Source organism: Cucurbita maxima, unplaced genomic scaffold (genome assembly GCF_002738345.1).
Source record: "Cucurbita maxima cultivar Rimu unplaced genomic scaffold, Cmax_1.0 Cma_Scf00258, whole genome shotgun sequence".
Lineage (NCBI taxonomy): Eukaryota > Viridiplantae > Streptophyta > Magnoliopsida > Cucurbitales > Cucurbitaceae > Cucurbita > Cucurbita maxima.
The window spans coordinates 45,835-63,222 of record NW_019272274.1 but is presented as its reverse complement, the minus strand read 5'-3'; the positions used below and the strand labels follow the sequence as shown (position 1 = coordinate 63,222).

General features: G+C 37.9%; 3 protein-coding genes across 3 annotated transcripts; 2 read left to right on the top strand and 1 right to left on the bottom strand.

The window, feature by feature from the left end:
- Positions 1-3,020: 3,020 nt before the first annotated feature.
- LOC111474169 (phosphatidylinositol transfer protein 3-like) lies at positions 3,021-5,831 on the top strand. Its single transcript, XM_023119380.1, has 7 exons — positions 3,021-3,206; positions 3,289-3,406; positions 3,558-3,646; positions 3,831-3,877; positions 3,961-4,049; positions 4,262-4,395; positions 4,945-5,831. The coding sequence occupies exons 1-7, from the start codon at positions 3,132-3,134 to the stop codon at positions 5,650-5,652; spliced, it is 1,260 nt and encodes a 419-aa protein (XP_022975148.1). The 5' UTR covers positions 3,021-3,131; the 3' UTR covers positions 5,653-5,831.
- A 7,038-nt stretch (positions 5,832-12,869) lies between these two features.
- Positions 12,870-15,318, top strand: LOC111474176 (thermospermine synthase ACAULIS5-like). The gene is made up of 9 exons (XM_023119386.1): positions 12,870-13,094; positions 13,433-13,594; positions 13,821-13,923; positions 14,011-14,099; positions 14,169-14,325; positions 14,409-14,484; positions 14,580-14,638; positions 14,774-14,910; positions 14,981-15,318. Exons 1-9 carry the CDS (start codon positions 12,952-12,954, stop codon positions 15,072-15,074), a joined length of 1,020 nt encoding a protein of 339 aa, XP_022975154.1. The 5' UTR covers positions 12,870-12,951; the 3' UTR covers positions 15,075-15,318.
- A 498-nt stretch (positions 15,319-15,816) lies between these two features.
- LOC111474178 (photosystem I reaction center subunit II, chloroplastic-like) lies at positions 15,817-16,702 on the bottom strand. The gene has a single exon (XM_023119389.1). It carries the CDS (start codon positions 16,641-16,643, stop codon positions 16,020-16,022), a length of 624 nt encoding a protein of 207 aa, XP_022975157.1. The 5' UTR covers positions 16,644-16,702; the 3' UTR covers positions 15,817-16,019.
- Positions 16,703-17,388: the final 686 nt, after the last annotated feature.

Below are 17,388 nucleotides of genomic sequence, written 5' to 3'. Positions count from 1 at the left end.
TCTCTGAAGCCCATTGTTTCAGTCCATCCTCTTAACCTTGGCCTAAGCCCCATCATCACCTCACTCTCACCCCCATTCCTTCGACCCATTTCACTAATACTGCCACCAATATTATAAATGGTATTAGAATCAAATATCGAGTGGTGTGCTAGCGAGAACGTTAGGTGTCACGATCCTACATTTTTTACTATGCTTGGGTCGTGATCTTGACACGCTAGCGACCAGCCTTAAGGGGAATTAAGCACCATATATATATATCGCCCCAGCTTTATAACTTTGTCGGACCTTATGCGAGGTTTGTCTTCGCCAATTGAACATCGCTTGTGCGGAATCCAAGCTTGTTCAACCACATCCGACTTGCCTCTATACTAGGCTAAGTTATTTGGCTCAACCTTTCCTCTACTCGGGTCAAGGTCTCTCAATGCAACGTCGCATCTCATCTTGTCATCTTCATCCCCATCGACAGGTTTCATATGTCTTGACGCCATCCGAGTCTCGGGATGTCGTTGGCCATCATAACTCGCTTGGTCATGCCATCGAGAATGGGCCTGCATGTCTTTCATCTCATCGGGACGTCTCGAACATCCATCCATCCNAATGTCTACATTTGTTGTGTAGTGGGTGACCCAAACAATCATATGAAAAAAAGATGGAAAAAGTGGGTTTTGTTTCAAATTTTGAAATCTATCTACCAAGTTGACTAAAGAAAATAATAATAATAATTCATTTACACCCGATCATTTTATAAGTTTAGTTTTGAAATTTTTAAATTTACGCAATTTAATTTATTAATTTTAAAAGTTATTTAATAAGTTTTTATTGTTTTTAAAATTTTTAAGGTCTTATTCGATAATCATTTAATTTTTAAAAATTATATTTATTTTGATTAGGACTAAATTTATATATATATATAAATTAACCTTCTCTCTCCAAACCTATAGTCATGATTTCACATATGCCCCATATAATATATCAAATGATTGTCACACGCATTATATACATTCAAAAAATACTTTATTATGAAGATTTTGAAAAATAAAATAATTTTACTTGGTTGAAAAAAACAAGAAACCAAGTATAATTGTATTGGATATTGATGCAGAAATTAAAATAATAAATAATAAATAATAATAATAAATTGAAGTCAAAGTAAAAGAGAGAGGAATCTCTTAGATCTGCCCAAATTTGCAAGAATACAAAGGGAACGCTATTTTTCACTACGCAACAGCTTTTGTTCACTATTTTAATTATCACCTTAAAAGTTTGAGCTTTCCAAAACCCCTAAACTAATATTAGTATACTAATTTTTATTATTTTTAGAAAATAATACAATATCAAAATACCTTATTGGATTCCATTAAAATTTATTGATTAAATGCTGGTGAGACGTTGAAATGTATTTTATTAATCGAGTTAGAAAATACTTTATAATAATACATGCATAATTATTTAGCTAAATAAGGATAGAAATAGAAATTATATTCTCGATGTTCATCTTCACCCTCAACTTCTCCCTCTCTCGTGGTATATATATATATATATATATATTCTATTTTAATTAAATAAATATTTTTTAAATATAGACTATTATATTATAACATTAAATTTTGATTTTTTTAAAGAAAAACTGTGAATAATATCGATATTCCTTTTTTTTTTCTACTGTATTAATATGGTATATGTAGAAGAAAGAGGATAAAAATAAGGACACGTGGCAGAAAATGAGGAGATGATGGAGGGGTGGCAAGTGTTGGACATACGGTCGTCGCCGTAAGGATGAGGGAGTTAGGGACAGGTTTGTTTAATACGAGATTGGACGACAATTATCAAGGCTTTGACTTCGTGGGTTTATGTGTTCCTCTCCATTTCAATTACCCATAACTTCCAAACGGCGTCGTTTCTTTCCTTAATAATAATAATAATAATAATAATAATAATAATGTGAATTGACATAAAACTAATTAAGTTGGAATTTAAATTACAGAAAAAATAGTTTTTTTCTTTCTTTTTTTTTTTTTTAAGGAGAAAACGGGGAAAGATACAGTGGAATGCGGCGCAGCACAAGTGGGTGAGGAAGAGACAAAATGAATGGCAATCAAAGTACCCGAAAATCAAATTCTATCATCCCGCGATATCCGTTCACGGGTTTAAAATCAACCCGGCCCATCATCACTCATTCCCTCTTCCCTTTCCACCACCGTTGCATTACCATCCAATTATTTATTATTATTGTTTATTTTATTTTTTAAGTTCAAATTTAATTTTCGCTAAATTAATTAAAACATCTGAAAATCATTGTCATTTTTTTTAAATACTTTTAAATTTTCAAAATGATTTAAAAAATAGAAAAAGTGAATTTCAAAATATAAAGACTTATTATACAATTTAAAGTTGAAGGACGTAGGAAAAAAAAAACAAATTTTTTTAAGATTAAATTTATAATTTAACTAAAATTATTTTGTAATTTTCACTTTTTTTTTTTTTTTTTTTAATGTTTGTACTTGAAACGTAGGAAAAAAAAATATATTTATGCATTCTTATCGTACCCTTGTGAATGCAGAAAAAAACAAACTGAATTTTTAAATAGATATTTTAGTACCAACAAACTCTATAGTTAAAAAATATTTTTAAATATATATTTTTTTAAAGCATAGTAAATTAATTTCTGTAATAATAAAAGAAATTCTCTTAATAATTAAAATCATCCTAAACAATTTTGTATAGATAAATAGACACGGACTCCATTTTTCCGTTACAAATCGCCGTCACAGGACCGAAATTAAACAAATTCCACGTCATTAACCCTAATAATTTATTATTATATTATATATTCAAAAGTCCAAACAAAACCCATTGACCCAAAGAAAAAAAGAAAAAAAAAAGAAAAAAATAAAAATGAGGGTTGCCGTTTTTATTCCCCTCTTTTTGAAAAGACCCTTGCTTTATAACGGCGTTATTCATCCATGTTCCATTATAAATTAAACCCTCCACTTTATTTTTTCAAACACAGCCCCCACTTTCTCTCTCTCTCTCTAAACCATCCGGGTTTTAAAAAACAGTTGCTTGAATCTGAAGTTTGGAACAAGAAGAAGAAGAAGAAGAAGAACAAGTGTTCTTTCTTGGAGATCCAAATGGGGATGAATGATCAGAGAGTTGAAGCTGTTCTTCAGCTTCTTCGTAAACAAGCTCCACTCTCACTCAAACAGGTTCGTAAAATAAAGCAACAAATAACACAACATTGTTCGTGTTTTTTAAGGTTAATTTTTGTCTGTTTTTTTCCTTCTCTAGGACAAGTTCTGTAATCCTGCTTGTGTCCAGCGGTTTCTCAAGGCCAAAGGAGACAACGTGAAGAAAGCTGCGAAGAGCTTGAGGGCTTGCCTTTCTTGGAGGGATAGCATCGGCATCTGTATTTTCTCTTTCTTTTTTTTTAAATATAAATTGTTTAAAGTTGTGCCATGTTCTTCATGGTAATCGTTAAACTTACCCTACCCGATTCCAAAAACCAAAAAACGAGAATTTAATTAGTCAACGTGAGACTCTAACGTGATCTTTTTCAGATCATCTAATTGCCGATGAATTCTCCGCTGAGCTTGCCGATGGTGTTGCTTACGTGGCTGGTCACGACGAAGAATCTCGCCCCGTCTTGGTATGTATCGAAAATCACTTCTACACAATATTTAATTAAAATTTGAAACTTATTATTAGAAATTACAGATTTCGACAGTAGTATGATATTGTTCATTTTAAACTTAAACTAGTCGTCTTGTATCAATGAAGATAATATTCCTTATTTATAAACTCGTAATCTTCCTTTTTTTAATTATGGACAGATTTTTCGAATAAAGCAGGATTATCAGAAATTCCATTCCCAGAAGCGGTGAGTAAAAAATCCCAATACCAAGAACACCAAAACAAGAAAATTTTATTAATAATTTTATTTTGTCGTATTAATGTAATTAGGTTCACTCGTCTGGTAGTATTCACGCTAGAGGTCGCAATCGGGACCATGTCAAAGAACATGGATCAAATGATCATTCTTTTCGACGCAAGTAAGTAAAATCTGGTTTATATTAAAAGTAAAGTAAATTGGTGTGAGGTTGTCAGAGAAGGTGTCCGGTGTGACATGGCGGTGTCGTTGTCAATAGCCACCGGTGTCACGGCGGAGAATATCGGGAATTGAAATGTCCCGACGGTTGTCCATTTAGTTTAGTTGGAGGTTAAATTGGGATTATAATGTGTGGAAGCGTGGGGAAACTTGCAGGCTTTTACAGGTCGGCTTCGGCTTTTATCAACTTACTTCTGCCCATGTTGAAGATCGTGGCTGATTTTTATCCTCGCCGCCTTCATTCCGCTTTTGTTATCGACCCACCTTCGCTCTTTACATATCTTTGGAAGGTATTATTTTTATTTTTAAAAATTTTAAATTATATATATATATATATATATATATATATTGACTAAAGTGTATGTGTTTACGTTTGTGAACACTTTATTTAAAATGTTTTGTTTTTGCTTTTTGTTTCTACTTTATTTATTTATATTTTTTTAAAATGTAGTTTCTTTTTCTTCCTACTGTGGACCAGTATTGTCTCATTAGTCAATTTTAAATTTATCATAAAATATTCTATTTTAAAATTTCTATTTTCATCGTATAAATTTATTTATTTTTGTCCATTTAAGATAGTCCCGACTTTTGTAGGACTGTGATTCGACTTCTTAATGAGAATTGAGGTTTTTGGGCGGAGTCTCGTCCCGTTCAACATTTATTATTTTATTTATTTATTGATTATTATTTTTTTTAATGGTATGGGTTAAAGAAAAAGTGTTTTAAATTGGATTTAAATTTTAGTAAAATTGGAGAAATATTCTAAAGGAAAGTATTTTGAGTTGATGGGTTATTGGATCTGGTGTTTTTAACTTTATGTTTAAATGATGGAGCTGCAGGGTGTTCGACCGTTCGTTGAGCTATCAACGGTTACGATGGTAATTTCGTCTCTTGACTTCGAAGATTCGTTGGAGTTTAACGATTTCGCCGCCTATCCACGAGCCTCGTCCCTCCGATTTGATCAATCGTTAATGGAACCAACGGCTAAGATTGGCTCATCTGCATCCTCACGCTTCTCCTTCACCGTATCCCACCATTTCGACTCACTCAAACCTTGGTACCTCAGCTTAACCGACACCTCAGCTTCCAAAGTGGGTCCCACCAGTCCTTCACCACTGGGTCCCGCACTGATCTCTCCACTCAACGCCCGTTCTCTGTCGTTCGCATCACCGGCTGCTAGAACGCCACGTGTCGGAATCAACGATGGGAATTACAGCTCGAGGCTGACGAGAAAAAGCTTGTTCCCGTCGACGCCGATGCCGCCGAAGAGCGCCGCCATGGCCAGCGGAGGAGGGAAAAAGGTCAACCACCCACGGACACCAAGGCCGTCGTTCCTGCAATCGCCGGCGGTGTTCTTCAGGAGAGAGTGCCACGTCAGCAGAACAGAGAAAAACAGGGAAGCATTCCGACCAGTGTTGAAATTATACAGAAGACCGTACGACGAGATGATCTACAGGTCAAAGATGAGGCCACCACTTGGCGGATTGATCTCCATCGTCACCCCAAATCTCAGACGTAAACACGTGTCATTGTCTCAACGATTCTGATCCAATACCAAAAAAAAAACAAAAAAAAAAAAGACCAAAAAAATCAGTTCTTTCTCTACTCCTTACATAGAGACAAGAAGTAACAACATACGAATTTTTATAACATGAATTCAAGTAAAGTTGACTATGTTTCTCGAATCTTACTTACTCATTAGTATTAAAAATAATTGATGAGTTGATATGGGTTTGATTGGTTGACTCAGTCCGAGTTGGTGATGATTTTGGGAGGATCAAGAACAAAAGAAAAAAAAAAGCTTCGAGTTTGAGGACAAGACGACAACGTGCTAAGTGGGATGTGAAATGGTGTGCAAATTGTCCCTTTTTTTCATTGAAATTTGTGGTTCTTTCACAAAGTCTACGTTTTTGGGGTTTTGGAACAAGAAAAAAAAAACCATGCATGGGAAATGGGTAGCGTGGTCGAGCCGGTGAAATCAAATGTCAAGATGGTTGAAAGCTGAAACCTTAAATGAATAATATTTGTTCACTCACCCATTACCACCAAGTGGGTAGGACTACTAGGATTGGGAATATGTGTCGGGTTTTTCCTTTGGAAGTTGATTAAGAAAGTCAAAAGTGTCAGGAGTCACTGATCTCCACAATGGTATGATATCGTCCATTTTGAGACTTTTCTTTAAGTTTTCCCAAAAAGTCTTGTATCAATCGAGATAGTATTGTTTGATTATAAACTCATGATCATTCCCTAAATTAACCGATGTTGGACTTTCATCCAACAAAAAAAATATTAAAATTGTGAGATCCCACCTTGGTTGGGAGGGAAAGAAACATTTCTTATAAATGTGTGGAAATGGAGTTGACAACTATACGTAACAGGCCAAAGCAGACAGTATCTATTAGTTATGGGCTTGGACCGTTATAAATAGTATCAAAGCCAATCACTGGTCAGAGTAGGTTAAACCCTCTCCAACCTTCTAAAAACTTTGAAAAAGCCTAAAAGAGAAAGTCTAAAAGGACAATATTTACTAACAATGATGCGAGATAGAGATAGAGATTTTAGTATTTGGAATTGAAGAGAGGGCAGAGATATTGAGAGAGGGAATGGTGAGAAGGAGAACACATGTAGTTTTGGGGAGTGAGATATTATAAGATTTATGTCGTATACTACATGTCTTGTGTTCTATTGATCCAAAAGATATGACATCGCCAAAAACCAGTGCCCTTTTTCGCTTGGAATCTAATGGTGGCAGTGAATTTGTGTGTTTTTTTTAAGTAGAAATATAAATGGGGTCTGCAAAATTAGGGTTTGGATGAGGACAAGGCATTAGAGTTTGAGTTGCAGAGGTTTTGTTTGGAGTTTAGTAGTTGTAGTGTTGGAGTGTTTGGTTTTTGTTTGAAGGAATATGGACACATCAACATGGAAGCTGTCCCCCATAAGTGAGTGATTTGGAGGGTGAAGCCCATGGCTCATGAAGCTGTCTTCTCTGAAGCCCATTGTTTCAGTCCATCCTCTTAACCTTGGCCTAAGCCCCATCATCACCTCACTCTCACCCCCATTCCTTCGACCCATTTCACTAATACTGCCACCAATATTATAAATGGTATTAGCATCAAATATCGAATGGTGTGCTAGCGAGAATGTTGGGTGTCACGGTCCTACATTTTTTACTATGCGGGGTCGTGATCTTGACACGCTAGCGACCAGCCTTAAGGGGAATTAAGCACCATATATATATATCGCCCCAGCTTTATGACTTCGTCGGACCTTATGCGAGGTTTGTCTTCGCCAATTGAACATCGCTTGTGCGGAATCCAAGCTTGTTCAACCACATCCGACTTGCCTCTATACTAGACTAAGTTATTTGGCTCAACCTTTCCTCTGCTCGGGCCAAGGTCTCTCAATGCAACGTTGCATCTCATCTTGTCATCTTGATCCCCATCGACAGGGTTCATATGTCTTGACGCCATCCGAGTCTCGGGATGTCGTTGGCCATCATAACTCGCTTGGTCATGCCATCGAGAATGGGCCTGCATGTCTTTCATCTCATCGGGACGTCTCGAACATCCATCCATCCGGGTTCTATCGAGGCATTGGCCCTCCCGTGCCCATGCCAAGTCATTTACGGATATTGTACCGGATAGCGGGTGTATGTAGCAACCTCCAACACGCGGGCTAGGACGCAATACTGGCACACTTGTGCCATCCGGTACTGTCCTTCAAAACCCCATTTCAAAGGAAGTCGCCCAAGACACTCGTCTCTGCACGCTCGTCCACAATGTGACACACGTATGTGCCACAGGGTAGCTCACTTAGGCCACAGGACCCAGGGGTGGTGGAGAGCTAACACCATGGTACCCACTACATTTTGAGCCATTTTCAATCTTCCAAGCATAGACATGATTTTGGTGAACGGTCATATGGTGTTGTGCATTGTCTATCCGCTATCCGATTGACACCAAACTTGGCGAGCATTCATATTTCATATGGACAGACTTAACTCCCGAATTACATGCCCAAATTCCTTCCGATCCCCGACTTTCGAGGTTAAGGCCCGGGGCCCTACCCGGCCCTTCAACAAACCTATCTTTGCCCCACATGTCTATTCAATGTCTCTATCTTGTTTATGTCTCAACTTGTCTTCAATGTCCACTTCGTGTAGTGTGTTAGATGATGCACCGTTCTCCTCGGTCGCATCATGGCACTCGTCTAGGCCCTCACGTGGCCGGATGGGCGCCACTTGAGGGTCGCCGCTTCTATTGTCGCAACGTGAGGATCACAACCTACTTTCTTCATAGTTAGGTTGTGACACTGGCCCCTAAGGGGAGTGAATTTTGAGATCCCACATTGGTTGGAGAGGAAAACGAAACATTCCTTATAAGGGTGTGAAAAACCTCTCCTTAACAGACGCGTTTTAAAACTGTGAGACTGACGACAATACGTAATGGGTCAAAGTGGACAATATCTGCTAGTTGTAGGCTTGAGCTGTTGCAAATGATATTAGAGTCAGACACCGTGCGGTGTGTCAGTGAGGACGCTGGGACCCCAAGTGGAGTGTCTCCTTAACAGACGCGTTTTAAAACTGTGAGATTGACGATGATACGTAATGGGTCAAAGCGGATAATATCTGCTAGTTGTAGGCTTGAGCTGTTGCAAATGATATTAGAATCAGACACCGAGCGGTGTGTCAGTGAGGACCCTGGGACCCCAAGTGGAGTGGATTGTGAGATCTTACATTGGTTGGAGAGGATAACGAAACATTCCTTTTAAGAGTGTGGAAAACCTCTCCATAACAGACGCGTTTTAAAACTGTGAGACTGACGACGATATGTAATGGGCCAAAGCGGACAATATTTGCTAGTTGTAGGCTTGAGTTGTTGCAAATGATATTAGAGTCAGACACCGAGCGGTATGTCAATGAGGACACTGGGACACCAAGTGGAGTGGATTGTGAGATCTTACATTGGTTGGAGAGGAGAACAAAACATTCCTTATAAGAGTGTGGAAAACTTCTCCATAACAGACGCGTTTTAAAACTGTGAGGCTGACGGCAATACATAATGGGCCAAAACCGACAATATCTGTTAGTTGTAGACTTGAGCTATTACAAATGCTATCGAGCCAGACACTGAGCAGTGTGTCAGTGAGGGCGCTGGAACCTCAAGTGAAGTGGATTCTGAGATCTTACGTCGGTCGGAGAGAAGAATGAAACATTGCTTATAAGCGTGTGGAAACCTCTCCCTAACAAATGTATTTTAGAACTGAGACCGATAACAATACATAATAGAACAAAAAAACAGACAATATGTCCTTCAAGAGCAAGTACAAGGTCTCTTGTGCCTCAACACTCAATATGAATGTTACTCGTTGTAAATGAGTGTCTCACACCATGTTTCATCATGATGGTTCTATTGTCAGTTTCAAGGCCGGCTAGTGGCCTCTAATACCATTGATCAAGGAAGCATTACAATTTAGAATGAGCTTGACAGACAAGTTACAACTTACAACATCTCAGTGAATGATTACATCATCCCCAACTTACAAGTCTATGGCCGCACCATATTGTTCATATAGAGCTTCACGCCACCCATAACCATCGTCATTGTCACCGTCTTGTGTCATAGGGTGTTGAGTGTCACAACTGACAAGACACAACGTGATTGTGCGACATTTACTTCCACATTCTAGTAAATCGATCAAGTAAAATTTAGGCCGTCATTGGCTTGGACTGCGTACTCTCAATAACAAACGAACTTCAACAATATCAAAATTTATATAATTATAATTTGAATTAACCTCAAAATTTATGAATTTAAGGTGGAAAAATGGGTTTTTTTCTCTAAAAAATTTGTTCTTTGTTTCATAATTCCAATTAACAAGTGACTAAAATATCCTTGCCAAAAAAAAAAAGTCAGATTGTTCCCCAAAAACGAAGAACATAACAAGTGGAAGTACATTGGTAAGCAAATCAAATAAGGAAACAAGGAAATTTGTTTTGACTTATTAGTCACTAGAGTTAATCAAAGTGTTCAAATTTAATACAACAATTTGTTAATTTAAGTACTAATTAACCCTTATCCTTTGACTTTTCCATGCCATGGTTACTATAAACAGAGTGGTATTTGCTTGGTCTAGGTTAGGTTTAGAATATAAAGTAGACATTAATTACAAATTCAAACTTATTAGGCACTTCGATAATGAAATTGTAACGTAAACTGAGTGATCATCTCAGTTGGAGAGGGGAACGAAGCATTCCTTATAAGCGTGTGAAAACTTCTCCCTAACATACACGTTTTAAAACTGTGAGGCTGACGACGATATGTAACTAGCTAAAGTGGACAATAACTGCTAATGGTGAACTTAGATTGTTACAGTGGTATCAGAGCTAAACATCAAGTAGGGTGCCAACGAAGACGTTAGCTCCCAAGGAGAATGAATTGTGAGATTCCACATTGATTGGAGAAGGGAACGAAGTATTCCTTATAAGGGTATGGAAACCTCTCTCTAGTAAACGGGTTTTTTATATATAACGGGCAAAAACAGACAATATCTACTAGTAAACATTTTCTAAATGTTATGTTTATACTCAAGAACAAGTAACCAAGCCTTCAAACCAATTTACATTTGTCTATGCTTCATCATTCAAATTTTAGAAAGTAGTTTTAATATACTAAAAGCACTTTGCTTAAACCCATTCTAATTTTGGAAACATTAGAAAAAGAGTAAGAAAGTTTGAACCATAAGGAAGCAAAATGCTATTATGCTTTCTACTCTAAAATATTTCATTTCGATTCATAAATCATTATAAAAACATAATCTTTATCATCTAACATAGATTAGATTACTAAATTTTGTTCATGTAGCTCGAATCTCATATACCCAATTTGAAATTTTATAGAATCGTGAAGAACTATATGAGATTTCTATTAAATATACTATGAAAATAAAAAAGGAATGATAAATGAAGAAAATTGAGACTGTTGGAGAAGAACAGCACCCATAATTTGCAATTGGAGCATGCTTATAATTAAGATTCTAAGGCATGATGTTGAATGATGAGCAAAATCACTTGGAGCAAAGGCCAAGTGATGAACTTTACAGGTCACCCAACCATGAAAAATGCATATTAATTGAAGAATGTGGATAGATAGAGAGACAAGAGGTTGGTTTTTGAGGAGTCTTGTAGGGCTTTGAGGCTATCATAGCTTTCCCAAACAAGAGGTGGGTGAATCAAATCATCACCCCACAAAGGGATGATTTTTATTTTTTTTCTTCTGTTTGTTGTGCTTATAAACATGTTGGCCATAACACTACCACATCACTCCACCAATGCCACCCACCCACTTCCTTCCATCCATCCACTATTTGCACGTCCCACTCGAAATGTTCGTATAGTTTCACATCGATTAAACATAGAGAAACCCTTTAAAAGAAATCATGGTTAGAACAAAATTTTTAAGCAAAATCATCGGGTGGAACCATGTTTGAAGTGGATGATATCATGTACTGTTACAGTGATATGGAGAGACTAGTTATTCTAATACGTCGTATTGATGCGTAACTTGCATCAATGTTTTGATCCCACATTGGTTGAGAAGGGGAATGAAACATTTCTTATAAGGGTGTGGAAACCTCTCCCTAGAAAATGCATTCTAAAACTTTGAGGTTGATGGTGATACGTAACAGATCAAAACGAACAATATCTGCTAGTAGTAGACTTGGGCTGTTACAAATGGCATTAGAGTTATACATTGAGTGTTGTGTGCTAGCGAGAACACTAGGGCAGAAGGGGGGGATTGTGAGATCTCACGTCAGTTCGAGAGGTGAATTAAACATTTCCTTATAAGTAAACGCGTTTTAAAACCGTAAGGCTGACGACGATACGTAACGAATCAAAACGGACAATATTTGCTAGTATATTTGCTAGTAGTGAGCTTGAGTTGTTACACAGTTCGAACTAAGGGGTGAGGGGTCTTGAGAGAAAGAAGCGTTTTTTGCAATAATCTCGTAAAAATCCCGACAAGTGGTAGATGAAGATGATTGAAGTGAGGAACTCAATAGGGACAAAGGGAGTTTTTATTATGGTTTGTTTTGAATTGTTTTCTTTTATTTGCATGTTGGGTTGGATGTTTGATGTTCATGAGTGCGTTTGGCATAGCACGCTCTCATTCATATCTTTTGGAGCAAAGAGAGAATATTATGATGGTTCTCATTGCACGCCCTTCTCTCTCTTCCCCCATCTCCCTCCCTCTCTCTCTCATCACCATTTTGAAACACATTCTTGAAGAAATGAATAACCTGGATTTTCGGTAATCGTCACCTTCTCAATCATCATCTTTTATCCTTTTCCACTCACCAAAAAGACACTTCAATTCGCTTCCTTCATCCGAATTACCCACTGGGTTCTTGATAATTTCATCAAATGGGTGTTTTTTGTTCCAAACTTTGAATCTTTACCAAATTTAAGTTAACTCTGTTCTTCGTTGTCCCTAAATTCTTTGATATCACAGACGGAAGAGACGAGGAAGAAGAAAGACACGAAGAAATGGAACCACGCGACCAAATCATCCTTAGAAAATCACGAACATTGGTCTCTGAAACTTTACGAAAATCCAAAAGGATTTTTTTCTTTTCTTTTGGAGATTACTTTTCGAACAGTCTCCATAGCCAAAGCCTTTGTCCAATCAGATTTAGTTTCTCTCTCTTTCTCTCTCTCTCTTCATTTTCAAATCAAAATCATAATCCTCTTCTTTAAATACCCCACCTTCCTTCCTTTCTTCTCCATCAACCTTTCTCTTCTTCTCTGTATTTTTCTTTCCTCTCTGTTTCTTCACTCTGCACCAACAATGGCGGATGTTTCCTCTGCAAATTTGGTTAACAATGGCAATGAACTCATTGAGAAGGGTCATACCCTAAATGGGTATCGCAAGAGTTGTTGGTACGAGGAGGAGATAGAAGAGAATTTAAGATGGTCGTTTGCTCTTAATAGGTAGCTGTCCTGTTTTTTTGAATCCTCTGTTTATTTTCATTAATGTTCTTCAAGGTCTAAAAATTTTGGTTTTTTAATTATTTCAAGTGGGGTTTGTGAGACAAAATCATTAAACTATACACTCTGTTGGTTCTTATATTTGGATGTTTAAAAAGTTGAGCACTTTTTTCGTTCCCACTTCAAGTCAAGCTCAATAAAATAATCCATTGGTCTTGGAAAAGACAGACAAGAAACCTTAAAACACAATAAAATTTTCAGTTTGGAGATTGTTTGTCTGCCAAAATCGACATACTTTGTAATCAACTGTTATTGCTGTTGTTGTTATTGTTATCTCGTAGCATACTTCATACTGGCGCTTCCCAGTATCAAGACATCGCCCTACTCGACACGAAGCCGTTCGGGAAGGCGTTGGTGATCGACGGGAAGCTTCAAAGTGCAGAAACTGATGAGTTCATTTACCATGAATGCCTTGTTCATCCTTCACTTCTCCATCATCCCAAGTAATTTCATAGCTTAATGCTTCATTTTCTATAATTTGTAAGGAGAACGAAACATCTTTATAAGGGTGTGGAAACCTTTTACTGGCATACGCGTTTTAAAACCTTGAGGGGAAGCTCGAAAGGAAAAACTCAGAGTACAATATCTGCTAGCGGTGGGTTTGAGCCGTTACATAATCAAACTATAAAATGTTATTGAATCTTCCTGTTTGTAATGTTTTGAACTCAGTCCAAAGACAATCTTCATCATGGGAGGAGGTGAAGGCTCCACAGCAAGAGAGCTACTCCGACACAAGACAGTGGAGAAAGTTGTGATGTGCGATATCGACGAGGTTCGAATTCGTTTCGGTTTCTTCGTCGTTTCCATTACTCAATACTAAAAATCTCTCTAACCCCATGATGGATTAACAATTGAACAGGAAGTTGTTGATTTCTGCAAGTCATATCTGATAGTAAACAAAGAAGCTTTCAGTGATCCAAGACTTGAACTTATCATAAACGATGCCAGGTTCGGTTTCGAGTAGCGGTTTTAACGATTCATCTTGTGTTATGATTGCTAATAAGTTCCATAATGTAGAGCGGAGCTCGAGAACCGAACGGAGCAATACGACGTGATCGTCGGCGATCTTGCTGACCCAATTGAGGGAGGTCCTTGTTATAAACTGTACACGAAGTCCTTCTATGAGTACACTGTGAAGCCTAGATTGAAACAAGATGGCATATTCATCACTCAGGTATTTGTGGGAGATGAAAAATGAAAGAACTTAGTGATTTTATATGAGATTTGAAGCTTAAATGCTTGTGAAAATGTATGCAGGCTGGCCCAGCTGGGATTTTCAGCCATACAGAAGTGTTTTCTTGCATCTACAACACCTTGAAGCAAGTTTTTAAATGTGAGCTAAACAAGGGTATCATTTGTATTGGTTTTAGGCTATGTTTCTTTAAGGAAACTAATGGATTGTTCTTGTTTTTTGCTTCTAATTTGTAGATGTGGTGCCTTATTCAGCTCATATTCCTTCCTTTGCTGATACTTGGGGTTGGGTTATGGTAAGAAAAATGATGAACTTTTCATGCTAAAAGATTCGATTTCGAGGTTGTTCGGTTACATGGGTGCGTTTAAAACGAATAGAAGTAGGGAAAACGATAATTCGAGTAGAGCTCTAAACTTTTGAAATGTTTTAGGCATCAGACACTCCATTTGTGCTGAATGCTGATGATTTAGACCAAAGAATCAAACAAAGAATCAAAGAGGAGAACAAGTACTTTGATGGAAAGACATTCTCATCGGCCTCGACGTTAAGCAAGGCGGTTCGGAAGTCGTAAGTGGTCGACATAGTTTTGGCTGTTGATCTTGTGATTGATTTGTGAATTTGACAAGAAGTTTTGTAGGCTCGACAACGAGACACACGTGTACACGGAAGGAACGGCGAGGTTCATATATGGATATGGAGCTGCAGCAGCCTGCAAGCTCAACCAAGTTTGATAGAGAGGAAAAGAGAAGAAGAAGAAGAAGAAGAAGAAATGGCCCCTAAATAAGAGAATATAGAAATCCCAGCATCATGGTTAGCCTAGAGATTAAACAAAATCCTCCACCTCTGGGCTTCTTTTTCCGTTTCTTTTTTGTGTATTGTTTTTTTCTTTCTGTTTTCTTATTGTTTGTTTAGTGAACTTTAAAGTTACAAATATAATAGTAATGAAAAAAAGGGGGCTTTTAGCTTATATATTTATTTCAATATTATTTCTTATAACGAAACAAGTTTGGTAAACGAAGAGACGGGAATTCGAGATTTAATTCCCTAAGTTGCATGTCGAAATTCATATCGAAATCCAACTTTTAAGGTTATGTATGGTTTAGGGCCCTACCTAATCGTTTACGAGCTTATTTTCGACAATCATATCGCTTCGTTCTCTCGAACCTTGTGTAATGCTTCGACTTAGCTTCAATGCACTCTTTGTATGCTGAATGATGATCCTCTTCTGTTGCATCATAACACTTCTCAATCTTGCGCCACTTGAGAGTCTCCCCTTATCTATCTTGATGTGTGGGGTCACAACCTACTTTCTCTCGGTGAGGTTGTGACACTCTCTCCCACTTAACCTAGTTATCGTCCTTGATGACTTTCTCGAGAGTAGAATCGTATCAAAACTTGTTTTTGTTTTGATATTTTTTCTTGAAAAAATATGAACGGATGAAAAAAGGGGTGAAGTTCCAAAAACCATGCATATATCTACCACAAATGTAGAAATGATTGATCATAAGCATATATCAACCAAAGAAACCAAACAAACAAAAACATGCGACAAATTTACAATCTAACATACATCGGAATTTGCTAAACAAAACAGAGCAGCCACAAGACAGAGAGAATAACAAGGATTGATAAGATAATTCATATGATATAAGAACATTAGAAATGGGAAATTTTGTTTACAAATCATACACTTGTTTTCCAGTGAACTTGACCTCAATGGGGCTCACATTCTTCCCAATGGACCTGAAGTTCTGCCCCACTCCTTCCCTGCCTGGATTCACCTTCTCTGGATAGACACCGTCTTTGGGATGCAAATACTGTACTTCTCCGTTGGGAAAAACCCTGTAAAATTGGTACTTAATCTTGTACTTGGATCTCAGCCTCGTCCCCAGCGCCAAGCACTGCTCTTTTCTAGCCAATTTCAGCAGATTTGGGCCTTGTCTCATGATGGCGGCGCCGCCTGTTGGCATTTCGAAGATTTGCTCCTTGGGGGATTCCCATGTGATGACGTAGAATTCCTCGACCTGGGCCTTCCGGAGCAGCCCCCCGGTGCTGCCGGCGAAGATTGGGGAAGGGGTGCTTGGGTCGAGCTCTGGCGGGGAGAATCCGGCTGGAGCTTCTGCAGCTGCGGCCTCGGCCTCGGCGGAGACTTTGACGAGTCGGGAAGAGGAGGCGAGGTTGAGGGGCTTGGCGTTGAGGAAGGAGAGAGTTGGGGATTGCTTCCAGGGGACGGCGGTGGCGGTGGATTTGGGGGTTGTGAGAGATGGGGTGAAGAGGGTTGCTTGAGCGGCCATCGCCATGGGAGCAGAGCAGAGGGAGAACTGAGAAATGGTGGATTGAGAATGGAGGATAATGAAGATTAAGAAGATTTGGAGTGGGGAAGGGTTTTTTTCTTTGGTGAGTGATAGGGAATTTGGAAGTGGATAAGATGATCCATGTTGGGCCAATTAGAACAACTGTTTTTGATACGCATACCTTACCCACACCTTGAATGCTAGATTTTTATGTCTTTGGACTTTGGAATTGGATTATGTTTTTTTGTTTTTGGGCTAGTAATCGGTGGCCGCTCGATTATAAAAACTCTAAAATTAAGTGTGTTTTCTTTCGAGCAATCGTATGTGAAGTGACTTCCTGAGAATTTTCTTAAAAAACATGTGAGGTGAAAATAAAGATGACGAATTCATATTCCAAATTTTAGGTTTAAGGTATTATAGAAACTTCAGTTTCCGTTAGTAGAAAGGGGTAGAAGATATAAGCAAGACAACCAAGTTCCTCAAAATACACCAAATATTCATTTTCTCAATTAATGAATACTCGTATTAGTAGTATTATCAAGTAAAGGCAAATATAGATCCATACACTAGCCATGAATGATAGTGAAGTCATTAGAGGTAGAATCTGTTGCTTCTAGGACGAAGCCGAACCACCAGACTTACCCAACTCGAAAATATAGAATTAGATTAGGTTGCAACCTTAATTGATTCGTTTGGTTATTGAACTCGATCAACCCTGAATTTTTAGTTGAACTCAAAAAATTTAGAAGTA